Below are 22,525 nucleotides of genomic sequence, written 5' to 3' on the forward strand. Positions count from 1 at the left end.
CACCAATGTATGCATTGTACAATCAGCATCTCAAGTCATAAAGAGCTTGTATGAAAAGTTCAGCTTTATATTCAGCTGTGTGCAAATGGACTTTCGCCTTCAGTGTAGTCACTTTATAACATTTTGGAGAACATGAACCCGGAATTCATCACCTGCCGGAGTATCTGCTAAAAGAGGGCACATCGGAGGCCAAACATCTGAACATTGTGCACTGCACATGCCTGCTGATTGAGTCCACTGTGATTTTACAATGAGCCTTGCTCCAAACAGACACAACAGCAGGATCTTTATCACCGCACAGCTAGATGAAAATTCTCTCAGCAAGTTTATTGAACACGATGTTACTTGTAAAACAGCAGCAGACTTAATCCATCCAATGACATCTTTACAAATAGGTCACAGCTTAGGACCTTCCCTACAGCAGCATTTGGCAGCATCCGTTTCTTGTTTAAAGCTCAAAGGTCGTGCAAGGGTTTACTTTAAGTCCTGCAACTTCACTATATTTGTTATCCCCAATGGAAAGCTTGCTCCTTAAGAAACATAAGAAATAGAAGCAGGAATAGGCCACACGGCCCCGCCAGCCTGCTCCGTGATTCAATAAGATCATGGCTGATCTTTGGCCTCGACTCCACTTTCCCGCCCGATCCCCATATCCCTTGATTCCCCTAGAGTCATGCTTACATGATCCATTCCAGACTTGGGCTTGAAACAAACCCTAAAGCAACTGTATTTCTTTAATTCTCTTGTCAATTTCAGATTAATTTCAAGTAATCAGTCCATAATTCTTGTGTACACTGAACAGTATTCAAGGATGAGTATTCCTTATTAAAACAGGAGGATTATATACTGTCAAGCATTCAGAAGTGCAAATTTTATTAATGTTAATAGTTAAGCAACAGATCTAGAGTCTAATCTGTCCTGCCACTCTGCAACACATTATCAGCCTAACACATCTGGCAATGTAATACGCACTGCCTAGGAAACAGTCAAGCTGCAAGTGGGCGGGAACATAAATATAATCTGCTCAACCCCCACCCCCATCCCCATCCCCATCTGCCAAATAACAGAAAGAGCAGCAAAAGGGCTAAACTGCTTGAAATATTTAACACTGTTCTAATTTTCCATTTTTATTTGACAGATTATCGGCGTGCATAAATAGCCATCTTTGGGATTCTGCCACCAGTGCTAATTTGTGTATTTAAAAGGGACTCTGATTAAACAGAAGGCTGCCAACTTCAGAAATGATCGAGACAAAACAAGGATTGTCCTTTAGGACCAACAAGGCAAAAGTTCTTGCCGCTCTGCAACTGGTTACTAGTAGACAAGTTAAAAAGTCTTGGGATGACCGTCACCACATTACAGAAGCCACCAAACCCTCCCCCTACCCCCACACACAAAATGTCAGTCTAAATATCCTCATAATGTCAGAGTATAGTACCAGTGTTAGCTGCTCTACACAAACATCAGAAGCGCCGTTTCAATCAACGGGTGGGAATCAGAAAGCTTCCCGATTAAATCTGGAGTCAGGCAGGGCTGTCCTCTCTCCTCCGTCTTGTTCGTGTGCTGCATCGAACCCTTTGCCGAGTCCATCAGGAGGGATGCGGGCATAAGAGGGGTGACGATCCCAGGCAACGGAAGCACTCAGGTCAAGGCCTCCCTGTACATGGACGACGTCACCGTCTTTTGCTCGGATCAGCTGTCGGTCCGCAGATTGATGAGCATCTGCGACCAGTTCGAACTGGCCTCAGGGGCCAGGGTAAATCGTACCAAGAGCGAGGCCATGTACTTTGGGAACTGGACCGACCGATCCTTTGTCCCCTTCACCGTCAGGTCGGATTACATGAAGGTGCTGGGGATCTGGTTCGGGGGGGCCGGGGCGTGCACCAAAAACTGGAAGGAGCGTATTTCCAAGGTGAAGCAGAAACTGGGACTGTGGGATCGACGATCCCTCTCAATCGTCGGCAAGAACCTGGTCATCAGGTGTGAGGTGCTCTCGGTGTTGCTGTACTTGGCACAGGTCTGGCCCATACCTCGCTCCTACGCCGTGACAGTCACCCGAGCCATCTTCCGCTTTATCTGGAGATCAAAAATGGACCGTGTCCGCAGAGACACAATGTACAAATTTCTGGAGAAAGGGGGGAAAAGGCGTGCCCAACGTGGCCCTCATCCTGAGGGCCACTTTCGTGTGCGGCTGCATCAAGCTTTGCATGGACCCTTGGTACGAAAACACAAAGTGTCACTACATGCTGAGGTTCTACCTATCCCTGGTGTTGCAAAGGATGGGCCTGGCCACGCTGCCACGGAACACTCCGTCCAGTTGGACTGTTCCGCCCCACCTGTCCTTCGTCGAAAAGTTTATGCAAAAAAACACTTTCAACCACAAGGCGATCAGTAAGTGGTCCGCACGTAACGTCCTCGAGACCCTGCGGGAAAAGGAGACGATGGATCCTGTCGGATGGTTCTCCGAGCAGACGGTCAATGTCATTTGGCAGAACGCCTCATCGCCAGAACTTTCAAACAAGCACCAAGACCTAGCTTGGCTGGTGGTGAGAAGGGCCCTTCCTGTCAGATCCTTCATGCACTCCCGGACCTTCAGCGCCACCGCACACTGTTCCAGAGGAGGCTGCGGTGCAGACGAAACCATCACCCATCTCCTTCTGGAATGCGCCTTTGCAAGGAAGGTCTGGAGAGAGATGCAGTGGTATCTGTCCAGGATCATCCCGAGCAGTTCCGTAACACACGACTCTGTGCTCTATGGGCTGTTCCCGGGGACACACACCGAGACAGACATCAACTGCTGCTGGAAGACCATTGACTCGGTGAAAGACGCCCTTTGGTCTGCCCGAAACCTGCTGGTCTTCCAGTGTACGGAGCTGTCCTCGACCGAGTGTTACAGACTGGCACATTCCAAGGTCCAGGACTACGTGCTCAGGGACACACTGAAGCTAGGTGCGGCCGCCGCAAAGGTTTTGTGGGGAAAGGCAACCACTTAGAGCCTTCCCGCCATTGTATACCGAGGGGCTGAAATCAGGGAAAAACCCCCCCGGGCAGAATGTGAAATTCAAATTGCTGTAATGTACCTGTAATGAATCTGTAATGTACCTGTAATAAATCTGTAATCAATAATCTGTATTGCGAATAATGCAATGAGACACCCCAGAGTGTCATGAACTGTAATTATGTACAATGTGTTCATTGAACTGTACTAGATGTAACCTGCAAATTGTATAATTTGTATTGTGTATGTTTGGAATGTGATATGACAACTGTTTTGTATGTTTTGCTGCAAATTTTATGAATAAAGTATATTTTTGAAAAAAAAAGTTAGCTGCTGAATTATTGCAGCCGCCAGTGCACCATGCTTTAGATCTAATTGTCGTCAATCATTCTCAGCATTCCTTACAAATTCCCAGCATCACAGGCTGCATTTTTCAATCCACTTCGTTATTTAAATACACACGTACATGAACACACACGAAATACACTCTTGTTACTGGTGCAGCGTGCACCATGCACCGCAATATCGCACAGCCTGGAAGACAACTCGACTGGCAGCGAGGTAGGTCCATCAGAGCATGATGGTGGAGGGGAGTGGAGGGGTAGGGGGATCCTGGGTCAGCAGCAGCCAGTGAAAATCTCCCACACGATATCCAAATTTGAGCCTGCAAATTACTTAACACTCAGGAGTGGTGAGAGTAACTGCCTTCAACATCAAGGCAGCATTTGATCAGAGTATGGTACTGCCACGCTTCAAGATTTGATCTTTTGTTTTGCTCTACAGAAAGGATTTGGAATAAAGAGATGCGTTTATGGATTGTGTTTTAAAGCAAAGTATATACATGTACAGGTAGAAAAAAGGCATTGCGATGAAAGGTGGTATGAATGCTAATGAACTAGGCTTTGAAGTTGTCTCCTCAAAGACTGTAAAGGACCATGGACTACTCCTCAGAATCAGTTTCTTTCTTGGACACACGAATCTCCATCAAAGACGGGCACCTCAGCACCTCACTCTACCGCAAGCCCACGGACAACCTCACGATGCTCCACTTTTCCAGCTTCCACCCTAACCACGTCAAAGAGGCCATCCCCTATGGACAGGCCCTGCGAATACACAGGGTCTGCTCAGACGAGGAGGAACGCGATGGACACCTACAGACGCTGAAAGACGCCCTAGTAAGAACGGGATATGACGCTCGACTCATCGATCGACAGTTCCGACGGGCCACAGCAAAAAATCGCATAGACCTCCTCAGGAGACTAACACGGGACGCAACCAACAGAGTACCCTTTGTCGTCCAGTACTTCCCCGGAGCGGAGAAACTACGCCATGTTCTCCGCAGCCTTCAACATGTCATCAATGAGGACAAACACCTCGCTATGGCCATCCCCACACCTCCACTACTCGCCTTTAAACAGCCACCCAACCTCAAACAGACCATCGTTCGCAGCAAACTACCTAGCTTTCAAGAGAACAGCGTCCACGACGCCACACAACCCTGCCACGGTAACCTCTGCAAGACATGCCAGATCATCGACACAGATACCACCATCACACGAGATGACACCACCCACCAGGTGCATGGTTCATACTCCTGTGACTCAGCCAACGTTGTCTACCTCATACGTTGCAGGAAAGGATGCCCCAGAGCATGGTACATTGGCGAGACCATGCAGACGCTGCGACAACGGATGAACGGACACCGCGCAACAATCGCCAAACAGGAGGGTTCCCTCCCAGTCGGGGAACACTTCAGCAGTCATGGACATTCATCCACCGACCTTCGGGTAAGCGTACTCCAAGGCGGCCTTCGAGACACACGACAACGCAAAATCGTCGAGCAGAAATTGATAGCCAAGTTCCGCACCCATGAGGACGGCCTCAACCGGGATCTTGGGTTCATGTCACGCTACACGTTACCCCACCAGCGAACAAATGTTATCTGTTTTTAATATAATGGGTCATTTGCTGGCTCTCTCTGCCTTCCGGATGTTTCTGCCTCTCTCTGTGTTTTTTTTTCTCTGTTTTTTTTTCCCTGTTTGTTTTTTTATTGAATGTGTATTCGGAGGTTCTGCAGGTAACACCTCTCTGTCTGAACACGGTGATTGCCTTGGCAACGGGCAGTTGCAGGGGCAGTCTGTAAACACCATTTATTATTGTTCAATATGTATAAATGCGTAGGCTTCAAGGAGATCTTGAAACATTTGCCTGAGGAAGGAGAAAATCTCCGAAAGCTTGTGAATTTAAAATAAAATTGCTGGACTATAACTTGGTGTTGTAAAATTGTTTACAATTGTAAAGGATAAGCAATTTGTTAGCCTGTCTCAGTAAACAATAAACACTTCACACCCAACGTGTTGGGAGGTCCCTTGTCCAGAGCACTCGAGAGGAATTGTGTGGCATATGTCCTCCTCTTGGGTTGTGAACACAGGGAGATAAAAAGCAGACAGTCGGGTTGTTAAACAGGAAGCTGCAAGGGCAAGCTGTCGACAGACTCAGAAGGTTAGAAAGCAATAGGGGTAGTTATAAGTTATTGGGGCTAATAGGGGTAGTTAGACGTTACTGGGGCTGAAGTTGGTCTTCGATGGTGGCACAAAGTGGACGATTGTGAATCATTGCCTTCAATGGAAAAGGCCATCGGGCAGGTATAAAACGGGCTGCCGATCTGTTATCGCCCATTTTGAGCCACCGCCAAAGACCAATTTCACCCCCACTTTGTTTTGTCAATAGCACTATTTGGAAAAAGAGCAAGAAGCTCTCCGTGTTCTAGCCACTATTCCTCCCTCAACCACTACCACATAAAATAGATTCTTTTCATTCAATTATCATTCATCTCACTGTTGTTTGTGGGATCTTGCTGTGTGCAAAATGGCTACCACGCCTAACATGCTCATACAACGTTTCCTTGTCCACTATGTTACTTTAAATGGATTAACATCTCCCTTAAGTTGGTAGACAGAGGAATATCATGCTAAGCATTCATCTGTTAATATTAGCAACATTCATTTCTCGGCTGCAAAGTCTCAGCTCCACATGACATTAGCAATGTGTAATGAATACCATCCCTTTTTGAGCCATCTCATACATCTACCATCCTCATGAACTTGCTGATAGTTTTATTAAGTTAATTCTAATCTGTGATTCACATCAGCTTGTGTGAAACTCCAAGTGAGACGCCCACAGATGTATGTCAAGGAGAAGTGGGAATATATAATCTGATGTGTGATGGGAGACTGTTTACTCTGCATCAAGGGTGAAAAATTGCATATATGGTACAAACTGAGACCTTAACTGAGACTATTATCTGTTCCATAATAAAAATGTTTTAGGTCGTTTTAAAAATACAATCTCCATCTCCATTTTTGTCTGGCCATCTCACTTTTAAATTTGTCGAAAAGTGTTTGGTGGAAGTGTTTAATTATAGTGTGCTAAGTTTACATAGGCAGCTTCCATTATAAATGTGATACAAAGGAATTTATAATGGACATATAAAAATAAGAAGATTGCATGACTTAAAAATGGGAACTGAATGACATTTGCCCGCCTGGTCCAATTATCCGTCAGCTGAACCCCATTTTACCAGAAGATTACATTGGGAGGGAATTTAAACTGCCTGCGGGTTTTGTCGCAAAATTTCCACTTGGAAGTGGCTGCCGGCCTGCGGAAATTCAGGCAGCCCCTGGTCACCCGCTAGCACTCGGGTAACTGGGTACCAGGAATGTCTTGCGGTATGTAGGAGAGGGGAAGCCCGGGCAGGGGAGGCCTAAACTTTCCATGTGGCCAAAGAGCACTTTTGCTCCTCCTGGCCCCACAAAGGAAAATTTTTTTTGACTTTGAATGGTCTCTTCTGCTTCCGATTCTCTTCTAATTTCACTTTACCTAGTGGGAGGGCTACAGTGGCTTCCCTGCTCAGATTGGAGTTAAAATTGCAATCGACTATATTGTCGGAGCACATCTGCACACTTAAAGAAGGACTCCAGTGGCTTCAGGCGAGTGGGTGCCTTTGCCACCTACTCAGAAAACAGGTTAAAATTGAAGATGCGGGTTCTAGATGGGACATTGGCGGGTAAATCACCCAGTTAATTTTAACTGTTTACCCATCTGGTTTCTGCAGGGTGGGTAGGGTTGAAATTGAGCCCTTGATCTTGACTTCCATGTGTGACCCCATGTACAATCAAAAAGTATTAAATAACCATACCAAGTTGTGACATATTACACCAACTTAATGTTGTACAAAGTGGTCTGCAAGGAGAAACTCTTGATGGCAGAGTCCCTTTAAGAAACATTCTTTGCCTCTATCCATGTTCCTGATGCTGCTTTACAGAACTGACAAAATATTTACATCGGGGTAGACTTTCCGCTATTTTTACAGCCAGATTCCAGTGCAACCGACCGAACCAGCGCAAAAGATTGGGGAATTTTAAACATGAGTCATGCCCAAAACCATTTACTTCATGGTTTTCTGTGACCTTTTACGCTGGTTTAAGATTCAATTCACCCGGTTCAGGCCCCACCAACAAAACTGACCACAAGAAACCTAGTGATAGGGCTTGTATCAGGACCCCCACAGAACAGACATTCCCTTGTCCACTATGTTACTTTGGAGCACCCAGATTAAATGAAACAGACAGGCAGATATATTGTGGATATTGCGAGTTTCCGCCAATTGCGCTGGTTCGGGAAGGCTCTTCAAATTGTGCTCATTTTCTTAGGTGCACAAGCAGTAGTAGGCACCTTTTTAAAGTTTTTACATATCAAAAAATACTTAATTTACTAAGAAACTGACTAATGTACACCAATGAAACTAGTAAATGGTTCAGTATGGTTTTTTACTGGACACTCTTAATAAAAATGCTTATTTTTTGTGATAAACCCATTTTCAGCTGTATTAATAAAACTGCACCAGGTTAACACTCTTAAATACATCAAGGAATATTTTTTAATGCAAAGTAAAAAAATAAACAATTACATTCTATTACACTGCCCAATTGCGCTAGTTCATGGAAGATTTTATGTTTGTGATTACTTCTACATTGTAACCTAACCAGCGCAACTTTGGGCCCAAAGTGGAAACTTTACCAAATCATGTTTGCATGTTAAGAGCTCCAAAATCACGTCAACATGACAACACAAACACTGACAAATAATTGACAGCTAGCCTGACAGACACAATGCAAACACACAGCATTTGAACAAATATTGAAACTTTAGCTTATATAACTTCAAATTACTTTGAATCACAACATTATTTTGTTCCTTGTAACTACCTGAACTTACAACACGTGGAAGTTTATTTTTTTTTAATTCCTTTTCTCCCCTTCTCTCGTATGCCAATGATTCATGCTGGGCTGCGGTTCCATAGTATCAATAGTAATGAAGTAACTCGTTCAAGCAGCTATTCTTCATGTGTGCGCCTCAACAGCGACTGCTGGCAAGCTATCTGACCACACGGGCATCCCAGATGAGCCCAAACTAGTTGTTAACTGATGCTTATGCATATGCGCTTTCCAGCAGGGTCAGTCGATTGTTTTCAGCTGTGTGAACCCTAGCTGAGTTTTCCCTCCCTTACTTCAGAAACCCAAAGGCCAAGTGTAGCACTGCTACTGCGGCCCTGGCTAAACTCAATCAGCTAAGCATAGACCAGCGATTGAAACACTGAGTCAGCAGGAGAACAGAGAGGTAGCTTAAAAATTAGAACCTTTAAAATATTGAAAATTAACCTAAAGGGGAATGTTGTCATCAGTGTCATTTTTGCAGAATAAATGGTATGAAGGAATCAATAATTAAACATTATTTGTGTTTTCTGCTATTTTTGTTTAACCAGTGCGCAATGATGACATTAATTGGCACGCTGGCTGTTTTCCATACTGCCCGACAGCATGCGTGCAATGAATAAGATTCTGCACACTAACCGGCCTAGTGAGTCCCCCAAACCAGTTTCTAAATTACCTCATCAGCACTCACTGTATCCAACTTTCAGTAGGAATTCACAGTTTCTATGTTTAAGCACATAAGAACATAAGAAATGGGAACAGGAGAAGGCCATAAGGCCCCTCGAGCCTGTTTCACCATTCAATAAGATCATGGCTGAACTTCTACCTCAACTCCACTTTCCCGCCCTATCCCCATATCCCTTGATTACCTTAGTGTCCAAAAATCTAACAATCTCAGTCTTGAATATACTCAACGACTGAGCCCTCTGTGGTAGGGAATTCCAAAGATTCACAACCTTCTAAGTGAAGAAATTTTTCTTCATCTCGGTCCTAAATAGCTGACCCCTTATCTTGAGACTATGGCCCCTAGTTCTAGACTCTCCAGCCAGGCATCTACCCTGTCAAGCCCTCTAAGAATTTTATATGTTTCAGTAAGATCACCTCTCATTCTTCTAAACTCCAGAGAATATAGACCCAATCTACACAATCTCTCCTCACAGGACAACCCTCTCATCCCAGGAATCAATGGAGTGAACCTTTGTTGCACTCCCATTAAGGCAAGCATATCCTTCCTTAGGTAAGGAGACCAAAACTGTACACAGTACTCCAGGTGTGGTCTCACCAGAGCCCTATATAATTGCAGCAAGACCTTCTTACTATTATACTCCAACCCCATTGCAATAAAGGCTAAAATAGCATTTGCCATCCTTGTTGCTTGCTGTATCTGCATATTAACATTCTGTGATTCATGTACAAGGATACCCAAATCCCTCTGACTACCAACATTTCTTAGTCTCTCACCTTTAAAAAAATATTCTGTTTCTCTATTTTTCCTACCAAAGTGGATAATTTCACATTTCCCCACATTATACTCCATCTGCCACCTTCTCGACCACTCACTTAACCTGTCTATATCCCTTTGCAGACTCTTTGCGTCCTCCTCACAGCTTACTTTCCCACCTAGCTTTGTATCGGCAGCAAACTTGGGTACATTACACTTGGTCTCCTCATCTATATCATTAAAATATATTGTAAACAGTTGAGGCCCCAGCACTGATCCTTGCAGCACCTCACTAGTTACAACCTGCCAACTCTGTTTTCTCTGTCCGTTAACCAATCTTCAATCCATGCTAATATATTACCCCCAGTTCCATGAGCCCTAATCTTGTGTAACAACCTGTTGTGTGGCACCTTATCTAATGCCTTCTGAAAATCCAATTATACTACATCCACCGGTTCCCCCTTATCTACCCTGCTAGTTACACCCTTAATAAACTCTAATAGATTTGTCAATCATAATTTCCCTTTCATAAAACAGAGTTGACTCTGCCTATTTGGGTGGGAATGGATTAAAATGGACCAGATATTCTAGTACATACAAGATCTAAGTTTTTCCCTTTAAAAATTAGATATATACTGGGGGGGAAAAAGTGCTGTGGCCTGATTCCTGCAGCTCTCCTGACCCAAAGCTAAATATTGGAGTTGCATGAACAGAAAATTTTATCAAGTAACAACTACTTGGATTACCTCCTGCACGAACAGCTTGCAAAGAATGAATTAAAAATGCTCAACTGCAGTTTAGCTGGTTTAAGCAGAACTAAATTCTGATTTCCATGATGGATAATGGAAGTGTAGGTAATTGAGATTCCACTAGGTTTGTTCCAAACTATTTTCCTCCCCCACTGCAAGTTTCTCCTTTCCTCTCCTGAAGGCACTTGCTCATTTTCGGGTACAGCTCAACTGGCACTGACTACCTTCCAGTACCCGGCCCAAGAAGGTATTCTTCACATGTGAGCCAGGACTGTAAGCGTCAGCAAGCTAAATGACCATGGGGGAGATCAAGCTCATCCCATTCACCCATCGCCCCTACATTGGCTACCGGTCCAGCAACACCTTGATTTTAAAATTTTCATACTTGTTTTCAAATCCCTCCATGGCCTCACCCCTCCCTCTCTCTGTAACCTCCTCTAGCCTTATAACCCTCCGAGGCCTCTGCGCTCCTCCAATTCTTGCCTCTTGTGCATCCCTGTCTTTAATCGCTCCACCATTGGCGGCTGTGCCTTCAGCTGCTTAGGTCCTAAGCTCTGGAATTCCCTCCCTAAACCTCTCCGCCTATCTACCTCTCTCCCTCCTTTAAGAGGCTCCTTAAAATCCACCTCTCCTAATATCTCCTTATATGGCTCAGTGTCAAATTTTGTTTGATAATCGCTCCTGTGAAGCGCCTTGGGGTGTTTTACTATGTTAGAGGTGCTATATAAACGTAAGTTGTTTTGTTGCAGGGGTCACTGTGTAGCACTCGGGAGTGAGAACCCTGTCCAATTTTTCCCTCTAGTCAAAGGATACTGAGACCAATTATCGTGCCCCACCATCAATTGGGTAACTCAGAACAGACCAGGGGTAAAACCTGGAACCTTCCTCGTCTGGATCCCAGTAGAACAGTGCAGGGCCACTTGGCAAACAGCTGTATCAGCAGCTCATGTACAGGATTATTCTCCCCTGCAGCTTTGTAAAAGCAGATTAGTGCAGACTTTCCTGTAATGAACCTTGTGAGGATTGAGAATTTTTCATCAATTTCAATCATGATGGCAACGTGCATTTCAAACAGCTAAAGTAAACAACCGAATAGCACCTCCTCCTCCCAAACCGTCATTAGCACAAGGAAAGGCAATAACTACAAAACTGAAACTATTTGCGACCTTCATGCTCCCCCAATGACCAGGCTTCAAGTGAACAATAAATCAGAAACTGTATTCATTCTCCAACACATCAAATCTCATTCAGACTCCCATACTGTAAGCCAGCAAGCCTACCACAGTTTAAAGTTTATCGCACAAAAGGAAAAACAATCACAACCAAGTCTAACAGAATGCAACACTGCACTAACTGTTCAGAGACGTATCTTTTGTACGGATCTATATGGGCCATCTTTAAATCCATTTTTAAAAATCCAATATTCACACCATCCTCCATCAACTATGTTGCTCTTCATGGAGCAACGGATATATTCAGAGCAAATTAATTTAAAGAAATGTGATGGTAATCCTATAAAGTTTTGATTCCTACTTGTTTCCTGGCTTCAGAAACACAGCTTAGCAACTTTTGAACCAATGTTATCACTATTGCATGACACACTGCACTGGTGCCAGATGGCAAATGAGGACGGTTGGAGTTTCGAGCTGCATAGTAGTAGTTTCTTGGAAGAGGGCAGGGAATGAGGGATGGCTGTAAGAAGTAATATTTCACCCTGCAAGGTGCACAAACAAGCCAATTCAGAAACGTTGTCGTATCTCTTCAGAAGGCATTGAGAAATTTCCTGAATATGCCAGAGGACTCTACAGCCCGCTCCAGCTCATCATCAACAACAATTTACAATTTATATAGCACTTTAACAAAGAAAAGCGTTCCAAGGTGCTTCATAAAAGTGTAATCAGACGAAATCGGGTGCTGAGCCAAAAAGAGGTTAAAGGGGTCTTAATTTGGGGGGAGGAATGGCAGCAAGGCCGAGAAGTTTAGGGAGGGAATTCCAAAGCATATGACCATGTATGTTGGGGAGAAGGGAGGGAGGCCATGAGGCAGAGTGGGAAGAAGACATAGTTCTGGAGAGTTGTAGGGCTGGAGGAGGTTACAGGAACAGGATGGAGCGAAGCCATGAAGGGACCTAAACACAAGGATGAGAATGTTAATTTGGAGGACATGGCGGACTGGAAGCCAATGTACGTCAATGAGGACAAGGGTGATGAATGAGCGGGACTTGGTGTGGATTAGGATACAGGCAGTAAGGTTTTTGGATAAACTGAAGTTTATGTAGAGTGAAGGATGGGAAGCTCACCTTGAAGTCAAACAGTCTGGTTCAATCTGAGACAGTTTGGGAGAGAGATGGAATCGGTGGCAAGCACAATGGCTTTGATCTTCCTAATGTTTAGCCAGAGGAAATTGCAGGTCATCCAAGATTGGATGTTGGACAACCAGTATGACAACACAGAGGCAGTGGAGGGGTCAAGACAAGTGCTGGACAGGTAGAGCTGGGTGTCGTCAGCATACATGTGGAAGCTGACCCCACGTCTTCGGATGATTTCACCAAGGGACAGCATGTAGATGAGAAAGAGACCAAGGATAGAACCTTGGGAGACTTCGGAGATATCGATGTAGGTGCAGGATGTGACGCCATTGTTGGAAATGCTCTGGCTACCATCAGGTAGGTAAAGGGCGAAACCAAGTAAGGGCAGTCCCACTCAGCTGAACAGAGGAGAGATGGAGGAGGATGGTGTGGTCGACTGTGCCAAAGACTATAGAGAGGTTGGGAAGGATGATGAGGGATATGTGCACCACAGTCACAGAGGATATAACTTGTGACTTTTATTAGGGCTGTTTCAGTGCTGTGGCAGGGGCGGAAACTTGATTTGAGAGATTCAAACATGGAATTGCAGGAAAGGTGTGCATGGATTTGGAAGGCAACAACATGTTAAGGAACTTTGGAGATTGGTGGTAATTTGCAAATACAGAGGGGACAAGTGTGGGTTTTTTGAGGGTTGGGCGATGACGGCAGTTTTAAAAGGGAGGGGGACAGTACCTGAGGATTGGGAACCAATTACACTCTCACTTAGAATGGGGTCCAGGAAGGGAAGTTGGGTGGTCGGCAGTTTAATAGGAATAGGGACAAGGAAGCACGAAGTGGGTCTCATGGACAAAATGAGCTTGCGGGGTGGGGGGGGAAGGGGGGTTTGGCTTGGTGGATAAGGGAAAGAGAGAGATGCGGTCGAGGCAGCGCTGGACAGATAGTGTCAATCTTAATGACAAAGAAGTCCATGAGCTCTTCACAGTTGTTGTTGGAGGTGAGGGAGCAGGGGAGAGGCATGAGGAAGTAAAGATGAGGGCCATACCAGGAGGAACAACCAAAATGCGAGAAAAAAAAAAGGGTTTTCTGGGGACAAGGTCATCAAAGGTGGCGGAGAGAAAGTGGTTGAGCAGCTCAACAACTGAAGAAGTATTGTGGCTAATAAAGGGCCCAAAACTAGGCAGTTAGGAGCTTGAAGGTGCAGTTCTAAGTAACTTTTTTCCAGGGTGGACGCAGAAGGAAGTAGAGCTGGAAAGAGGTAGGGGAATGCGGGTGGTGAGGGATTCAAGGAAGTGCCGGCAATGCCACTGTATAATTTGTTGACTGAACATACACTAATGACAGCCCAGAGTGATCACCTCATTTTTCAATTCCCCAAACACACCCACATTGCAATTCTCAGCTATGCCTTAAGAACATTAGAAATCATGGAATGAGCAGATTGTACATTGCAATCGAAGGAGCAAGCCGACAAAATTTGATCCTCCCATTGGCAATGCACAATCTGCTCTAACATGGACTCTGCCTCATCTAGTTAACCTTTTGAGGGAAAGTTTTGCAAATAAATACTCCTTCATTCTCAAAGGTAATCAAGCAAAACTTCGAGGTATTCTAAAATAAAAACAAAATACTGCGGATGCTGGAAATCTGAAATAAAAACAGAAAATGCAGGAAATATTCAGCAAGTCAGGCTTTCTCTGTGGAGAAAGAAAGAGTTAACGTTTCAGGTCAATGACCTTTCGTCAGAACTGGAAGAAGTAAAGAATTAACAGTTTTTAAGCAAGTGCAGAGCCAGGGAATTGAGGGGGGGGGAGGAAAGGACAAAAGGCCTGTGATAGGGTGGAGGGCAGGAGTGATTAAATGGCAAAAGGGATGATGGTGCAAGGCAAAGGGGGTGGTAATGGGACAAGTAAAGAAACACTCTGGTCCACTTTTCCATCACCCCCAACACCCGCTGTGCTTCCCATGGCACCTACCCGTCCAAGCACAGGAGATGCAACACCTGCCCTTTCACCTCCTCCCTTCCCACCGTCCAGGACCCCAAACACTCCTTCCAGGTGAAACAGCAATTTTTACTTCTTTCAATTTAGTATAATGTATTCGCTGCTCATGATGCAGTCTGCTCTACATTGGGGAGACCAAACGCAGATTGGGTGATCACTTTGCTGAACACCTCCGTTCAGTCTGCAAGCGTGACCCTGGGCTTTCGGTCACTTGCCATTTTAATTCTCCGTCCCACTCCTGACCTCTCTGTCCTCAGCCACTTACACTGTTCCAATGAAGCTTAACGGAAGCTTGAGGAACAGCACTTCATCTTTCGATTAAGCACTTTAAACCTTCCGGACTCAACACTGATTTCAGTAACTTCAGATCATAACCACTGCTCCCATTGTTTTGGACAGTGGGTGCTGGTAATGGTTCTGCTGTTGCCATGGGTCCTCTAGACCCATCTTTTGTTTCTTTACTTGTCCCATTACCACCCCATTTAACTTGCACCATCATCACTTTCGTCATTTAATCAGTCCTACCCTCCACCCTATCACAGACCTTCCCTTTTGTTCTTTCGCCCCCCACCAGCTCTGTACTTGCTTAAAAACTGTTGAATCTTTATTTCTTCCAGTTCTGACGAAAGGTCATTGAAAAACGTTAACTCTGTTTTTCTCTCCATAGATGCTGCCTGACCTGCTGAGTATTTCCAACATTTTCCGTTTTTATTTCCGAGTTATTCTACTTTCTTTATTTCTTTCAGAAAACAGCCCGAGGCTGTACAGGCATAATCAGCCTTTAATCCAGGCTGTGTGGGGTTGGGGAGAGGGGATCTTTTCCACCATTACATTTAATCCAGAAGTTAACACACAGCATCAAATGCCTCTTAAAATGAAGTTGCCGTGAATAGTGTAAGGTGCAAAAACAGCAATGTGGCATAATCAGGCACCCCTGTATAGCATAGCCAAGTTACATATTGCAGTCCCTTTATATAAGTATTGATCCAAGTCCCTTCTTGACATGTATAAGTACTGCTCAGCTGCAAAACAATTTCATTTTGGCAATGTATCTGGGCAGTTAAATGGTTTTTAATCATTTTGTCATTACAAATAACTTCAAAAATAAAACTGAGACTTGATAGTCAGCATTCTGCTCATATTGGACATAAGCATCAAGGCCAATAAATGTAAGTTGCACCTTAATGACATGTACAATACTGAATATAAGAAGTAACTGAGCAGTTTTGATATAGGAGTTTCACTTGTGACTATATTAATCAGAATACCAAATAACAAGCACCTGCAGGATTGAAATCTTTCCAGAAAACTTGACATAATGCTTTACAAAAATAGTGACAAAATAGTAAAATAAATGTGTCTAGAGTTGAGATAACATTTCATTTGGCACCTAAGCATTTCTTCCACACTCTCAGTTAGCAATACCCCTCCTGCATACCCCCAAAATGCCACATGAACTGCTGGATATGTGACCGCAATCTAGAAAACAAAAACATGGAGACCTGCATCTAAAGAACTGAAGGAAGTTCTATGCACAGGAAGAACGTCTTTCAGTTTTATTGGTAGCATTTTCGTGTCCTCTCCCCAAAGCCTTGGCCTATATACGCCCCGGGATGAAGATCCCATTAATTCAAAACCGGGCACAATCCTGACATCATCACAATTAATTCCCATTTGCGTAGGCAATCTGTTCAGTCTGAATTAATTGCATCCAAACAACTGCAAAATGAATGTGGATTTCACCATCAATTGCAGGAGTGCAGTAAGTCTCAATTAAAGCAACATTACTGAACAGATTAATCAAACAAATTCAAACAGAAACACTTGCTGCTGGCTCTGCTCCAATCGGGGTGTGGGGGGGGGGGGGTTATCTAAGGTCAGATTCAGGTTCACACATAGTAGTCAGCCTAAAATGTTTAATAAAGGGATGCTCGTTGTCTTGACTCAAAGTCTGCCTGCTGAATACAGTCAGGAGGGATGTTACACAATGTTAGTAGCATTCAGGGAATGATACAATTGTTTGCAGATAAATACCTTCTACTGAAATATTTAGATAAACTTCAAAACATCTGGTCCAAGGTAGTGAAGAAATGGCTTATAATATTCCAAACTGACTCATTTACAGCTCAGTGGGAAGAACAGTTCACTATCCAGCAACCAGTGCTAGAAGTGCATGTGTGTGGTCATCCGAGTATGAGCAGGATCGGGTTTGACGACAATGTCCTCTGTGATCAAGTAGCCTGCTGACAATCACTTTCAAGCCTCATACGACACTTGAATAAGGTGCCTGAGAGCATTTGGTATCTGGCGGAGTAAAGTTATACCCCACATTGAATCTAGCATTTTACCTATAAACACGCCAGGTAATAAAGAGTTAGCTCACAAAAGTGCCAAGATGTCAGTACTGTATTTCAAGGAATTTAACATTTTTTCATCACAAGGAAAAATAGGATTCTGTGCACTTGCTTCAGAAAAGCTACTGGGCATAGTCCAGCGACACAATCTGAAATGCAGGATTGGTGTGGTGCTTAGTCTAATGTCAAGTGATTCTGTAAGGTACTGTATGGCACTATAAGTAAAGGCATTTCTCTAGCATAAAAAGTTATTTCAAACAGAGTAGAAATGGACAAATAAGGTCCTTTATCACATACCTGAAATTCATCCCAAAAACAAGTTTTTACAAATTTGGCACAGTATTTAAAAATAGATTTTAATATGTCACTGCAGTACAGTATCAGACAAAGTAGGTGGTAGAAATGATGGACGGTAACATGGAAAATAGAGAGATTTCAAACTGTAATTTAAGAGCATGATGGAATGTGAAGTACATCTATCCACAATTGGAAACGATAGAATTGAACAAATCTTCAAATTAGTGCTTAGTGATTAAATACAAAACAGGCAGGTGTTCGGCCATCCCAGCAGACAAGACAACCTGCCTTTTGTGGTGACTCAAATGACGCAGATAATAAAATGGATCTATTACTCATACGCCCCAAAAATCACAATCACCAGAAGCAGATGCTGGCAGCTCTGCCACTAAACAGTAAATTGTGTACCCTGTAACCTAGGGACAAACTAGTGTGCGCTTTCAATTTTGTTATTCTATGTTGTCTTTCAACTTTCCACCAAAAAAATAATTGAAATATATTTTATTAAGAGCAATGTTGTATGTAAATAAACTCTGAATTTCAAGTTTTAAAATGTGTTTGCCATATATACACACATGCACAGCATATGAAAGTCCATTGGTATATATAGAAAAGTTCCCCCTAACTTTTTCAGGTTACTTTTCAATTCAAGCTATCAGTTGAATTTTTTTTTATTATTCATTCATGGGACGTGGGCGTTGCTGGCGAGGCCGGCATTTATTGCCCATCCCTAATTGCCCCTGAGAAGGTGGTGGTGAGCCGCCTTCTTGAACCACTGCAGTCCGTGTGGTGACGGTTCTCTCACTGTGCTGTTAGGAAGGGAGTTCCAGGATTTTGACCCAGCGACGATGAAGGAACGGCGATATATTTCCAGGTCAGGATGGTGTGTGACTTGGAGGGGAACGTGCAGGTGGTGTTTTTCCCATGTGCCTGCTGCTCTTGTCCTTCTAGGTGGTAGAGGTCGTGGGTTTGGGAGGTGCTGTCGAAGAAGCCTTGGCGAGTTGCTGCAGTGCATCCTGTGGATGGTACACACTGCAGCCACTGTGCGCCGATGGTGAAGGGAGTGAATGTTTAGGGTGGTGGATGGGGTGCCAATCAAGCGGGCTGCTTTATCTTGGATGGTGTCGAGCTTCTTGAATGTTGTTGGAGCTGCACTCATCCAAGCAAGTGGAGAGTATTCCATCACACTCCTGACTTGTGCCTTGTAGATGGTGGAAAGGCTTTGGGGAGTCAGGAGGTGAGTCACTCGCCGCAGAATACCCAGCCTCTGACCTGCTCTCGTAGCCACAGTATTTATATGGTCCAGTTAAGTTTCTGGTCAATGGTGACCCCCAGGATGTTGATGGTAAGGGATTCGGCAATGGTAATGCCGTTGAATGTCAAGGGGAGGTGGTTAGACTCTCTCTTGTTGGAGATGGTCATTGCCTGGCACTTATCTGGCGCGAATGTTACTTGCCACTTATGAGCCCAAGCCTGGATGTTGTCCAGGTCTTGCTGCATGCGGGCTCGGACTGCTTCATTATTTGGGGGGTTGCGAATGGAACTGAACACTGTGCAATCATCAGCGAACATCCCCATTTCTGACCTTATGATGGAGGGAAGGTCATTGATGAAGCAGCTGAAGATGGTTGGGCCTAGGACGCTGCCCTGAGGAACTCCTGCAGCAATGCCCTGGGGCTGAGATGATTGGCCTCCAACAACCACTACCATCTTCCTTCCTGCTAGGTATGACTCCAGCCACTGGAGAGTTTTCCCCCTGACTCCCATTGACTTCAATTTTACTCGGGCTCCTTGGTGCCACACTCGGTCAAATGCTGCCTTGATGTCAAGGGCAGTCACTCTCACCTCACCTCTGGAATTCAGCTCTTTTGTCCAGGTTTGGACCAAGGCTGTAATGAGGTCTGGAGCCGAGTGATCCTGGCGGAACCCAAACTGAGCATCGGTGAGCAGGTTATTGGTGAGTAAGTGCTGCTTGATAGCACTGTCGACGACACCTTCCATCACTTTGCTGATGATTGAGAGTAGACTGATAGGGCGGTAATTGGCCGGATTGGATTTGTCCTGCTTTTTGTGGACAGGACATACCTGGGCAATTTTCCACATTGTCGGGTAGATGCCAGTGTTGTAGCTGTACTGGAACAGCTTGGCTAGAGGGGCAGCTAGTTCTGAAGCACAAGTCTTCAGCACCACAGCTGGGATGTTGTCGGGGCCCATAGCCTTTGCTGTATCCAGTGCACTCAGCCGTTTCTTGATATCACGTGGAGTGAATCGAATTGGCTGAAGACTGGCTTCTGTGATGGTGGGGATTTCGGGAGGAGGCTGAGATGGATCATCCACTCGGCACTTCTGGCTGAAGATAAATGAGACAAACCAAAAGTGGATTGGTACCTGGATAGGTGCTAACGGTGCAGTCTTAAATCAACTGAAACTCTATTCATGAGCTATCCTTCACCTCACCCAACATATGCTGTCTTTCATCCACAAATTGGCAAGTAGTACTTCTCATTTTTTAAACCCAAAAGACAATGTGACTACTTAATGCAAGTATAACTTGGTTATACTGCAAATAACCTGTGTGCTGGACTGGAGCTGGTAGTTTGAGGCGATATCTTCAAACATAAACTGGCCCAACCATTTATCCACTTGTCATCTGGGTTCCTCTGTGCACATCTGTTTCTGGGAAATGGGGGTGGGGGGGTTCCCTAAGGTCCTGCCAACCGTAGCACATTATTATGAGTCAGTAAGTTCACAGCTTCAGTATCCCATTTCATAGGAAGCTTTTATCATTTTCAAATGCACCAAATGGCAATTTTCTGACTGAACTGCTAGAAATTTAACACCAGCCCAGAAAGCTGTATGGTTACTGGAGTACCAATCTTTGCTAATTACAGTACTGGCATATTTCTCAGTTTGATATGGGACACTGCAAATTTAACACTTTGTGTCTGGACCTAAAACTATTTACTATTCCTTTAAAAAAAAAATAGATATGCATAGATATTGTCACAGACACTGATACAAACTCGTTCCTAAAAGCTCAGAAGGAACATAAACAGAATTAGTAAAATTAGAATATCTGGGAAGAAAGAAGCTGAGATACCATTGGGGAACTAAGTCAAGCATCTTTGAATGAATTCATCAATTCCAAAGGAATTGCACAGGGAGAACGTATGTTGGAGAATTTGTAATCTACCTCCTTTAAAAGATCTGATTGAGGGGTCAAGACCCAGACTTAGGCACGTCATGTTGGCTTACATTTGTACAGCCCTACCAGATATATATTGTGTTAAAATAACACGATAACTAAAAAGATTGATGATTCCACCAGTACATTACCTTTCCCGGAGAGCTCCGGTTAGCGGCTGCGGGATGATCTTTCAGGGTTGTCCCCAGAGATGAAGAAGCCGGGCAGGCTGCTGCGCTCCCCGAGGCTAATGACCCTGGGCCAGGGGTTGGGGCTGACCTCCCATTCCTCGGTCTCTGTTTAATCCCATCCAGTAACCTCACCAGCAGGATGTTGGCAGGCAGCTCGTCCACGCCGCAGTCCACCAGAATCCGGCACTCGGGACACCGCAGTTCGTTCCTGGAGCTGACGATCTTCTCCAAGCAGCGCTTGCAGAAGGTGTGCTGACAGGGTAGCACCTTGGCCGTGGTGTCCAACCTTTCCAAGCACACGGAACACTCCAGCAGGTCCAGCAGCGAAGACTCGTCCATCTTGAAGCATGGGGTCTGGGGAGGGGAGGGGGGGGGCTTCCTTTCTCGCTTACATTACATCCCCCACGGAACCAGAAAAGCCCAGACGATGGTGATCTCTGACACGCTGCATTCTCCCTTTATTTGTTGAAAAAAAAGTCAAAAGCCACCAGCAGCAATATGCTGCATGTAGCTGGTTACAGTCTGCTCGGTACTGGGAGCTTGCAGTACGTCTCCATCTCCGCCAGCTCTTGCTACACTATCGCATCAGTCTTTTAATTCATCTTTAAAAGTCCAACACTGAAGCCCAGATCTCCCATGCAGGCAGACAGATTCTTTCCTCTTTACAAGTTCGAGTCTTTAAATCGCGCGGATGAAACATAAATACTAATGTAAAAAAATCAAAAGGATCTGACTTTCTTGTCCCAAGAAAAACAACAATGTACCTTTTACTGACACTTTCGGATCACGTCTGACCCGTAGATCTTTAAACACTCGCACAGGCCCCACGATTCAGTTTGCAATTGTCACCAAAACCCCTTGTTTAATCCAAACAATAACTTTGTTTACTGCATTAAAAAAAATCAAAGATACTCAGAATAATCAAAACAGCCGGTCACAATTTCAAGGCACTTCAATCACACAATTAATCAAATCCTTAAAAGAAAATATTTAATTCTGAAACGTTTGCTTCCTCTCGTAGTTTTCTCTCCACAAGACAACGATCTTTAAAATAACGAAATGAAAATAGTCGCAATGTGAGTAACGTTTTGCCCATTACAAACACGGCGATGCATCTCTTTGCCTTCGGCCGCGCTGCGCTGCGCCGGGTGGAACCTGCGGTATCGATTCTAATTGGAAACAGGTCGGTTCTAGAACGTCACCGCACCAACATTCCGACCGCGATCCCGCTCACTTCAAACTCCTCAACAACTCGGCACTCCGGGCTGCCTCTCCTTGGGGCCGGCGAGAGCGAGTCGTCCCAATCCTCGCTGGAAATAACTAGCTGGAGAAATGCAGTAAATGTGTCAAGAAGCCGGTGTGAAGAGCGAAGCCGCGATCTTTCCGCGCTCCCTTAAAAATGTCAATTTCTTTCCCGCCCCCCCGTGTGGATTTCTTCTTTCCAGCCCCCAGGCAGCGTCAGAGAGGGACGGAAATGCGTCCAATTGCAACCAACATTCAGGGTAAAAGAAATGCTTGAACACGTCGCCCTCTTGGGGGGAGACGAGGGCCCTGCACCCCAGACATTTCCACCCGCTCACTTGGCACAAAAAGTTCGCTAAACAAGTCGGCAAAGCTTTCTGAAGTGTTTACATCCGTCTATATATTTGCTCCGCGTGTTTGTTAAATAACGTTGGCTTGTTGTAATGTCTTGTTGGTTTGTACCCGAACCCATGAAGCTAAAAGAAACA

At 44.6% G+C, this 22,525-nt stretch overlaps 1 protein-coding gene across 1 annotated transcript in view; it reads right to left on the bottom strand.

The window, feature by feature from the left end:
* The window catches only part of LOC137322930 (E3 ubiquitin-protein ligase SH3RF3-like), a 351,726-nt gene extending 329,458 nt beyond the window's left edge, over positions 1 to 22,268 (bottom strand). The window contains exon 1 of the mRNA XM_067986167.1: positions 20,757 to 22,268. Within this exon, the coding sequence (XP_067842268.1) occupies positions 20,757 to 21,134 (378 nt within the window). The 5' untranslated portion in view covers positions 21,135 to 22,268. The remainder of the gene's footprint in view (positions 1 to 20,756) is intronic.
* Positions 22,269 to 22,525: the final 257 nt, after the last annotated feature.

Source organism: Heptranchias perlo, chromosome 6, assembly GCF_035084215.1.
Source record: "Heptranchias perlo isolate sHepPer1 chromosome 6, sHepPer1.hap1, whole genome shotgun sequence".
NCBI classification, from domain to species: Eukaryota; Metazoa; Chordata; class Chondrichthyes; order Hexanchiformes; family Hexanchidae; genus Heptranchias; species Heptranchias perlo.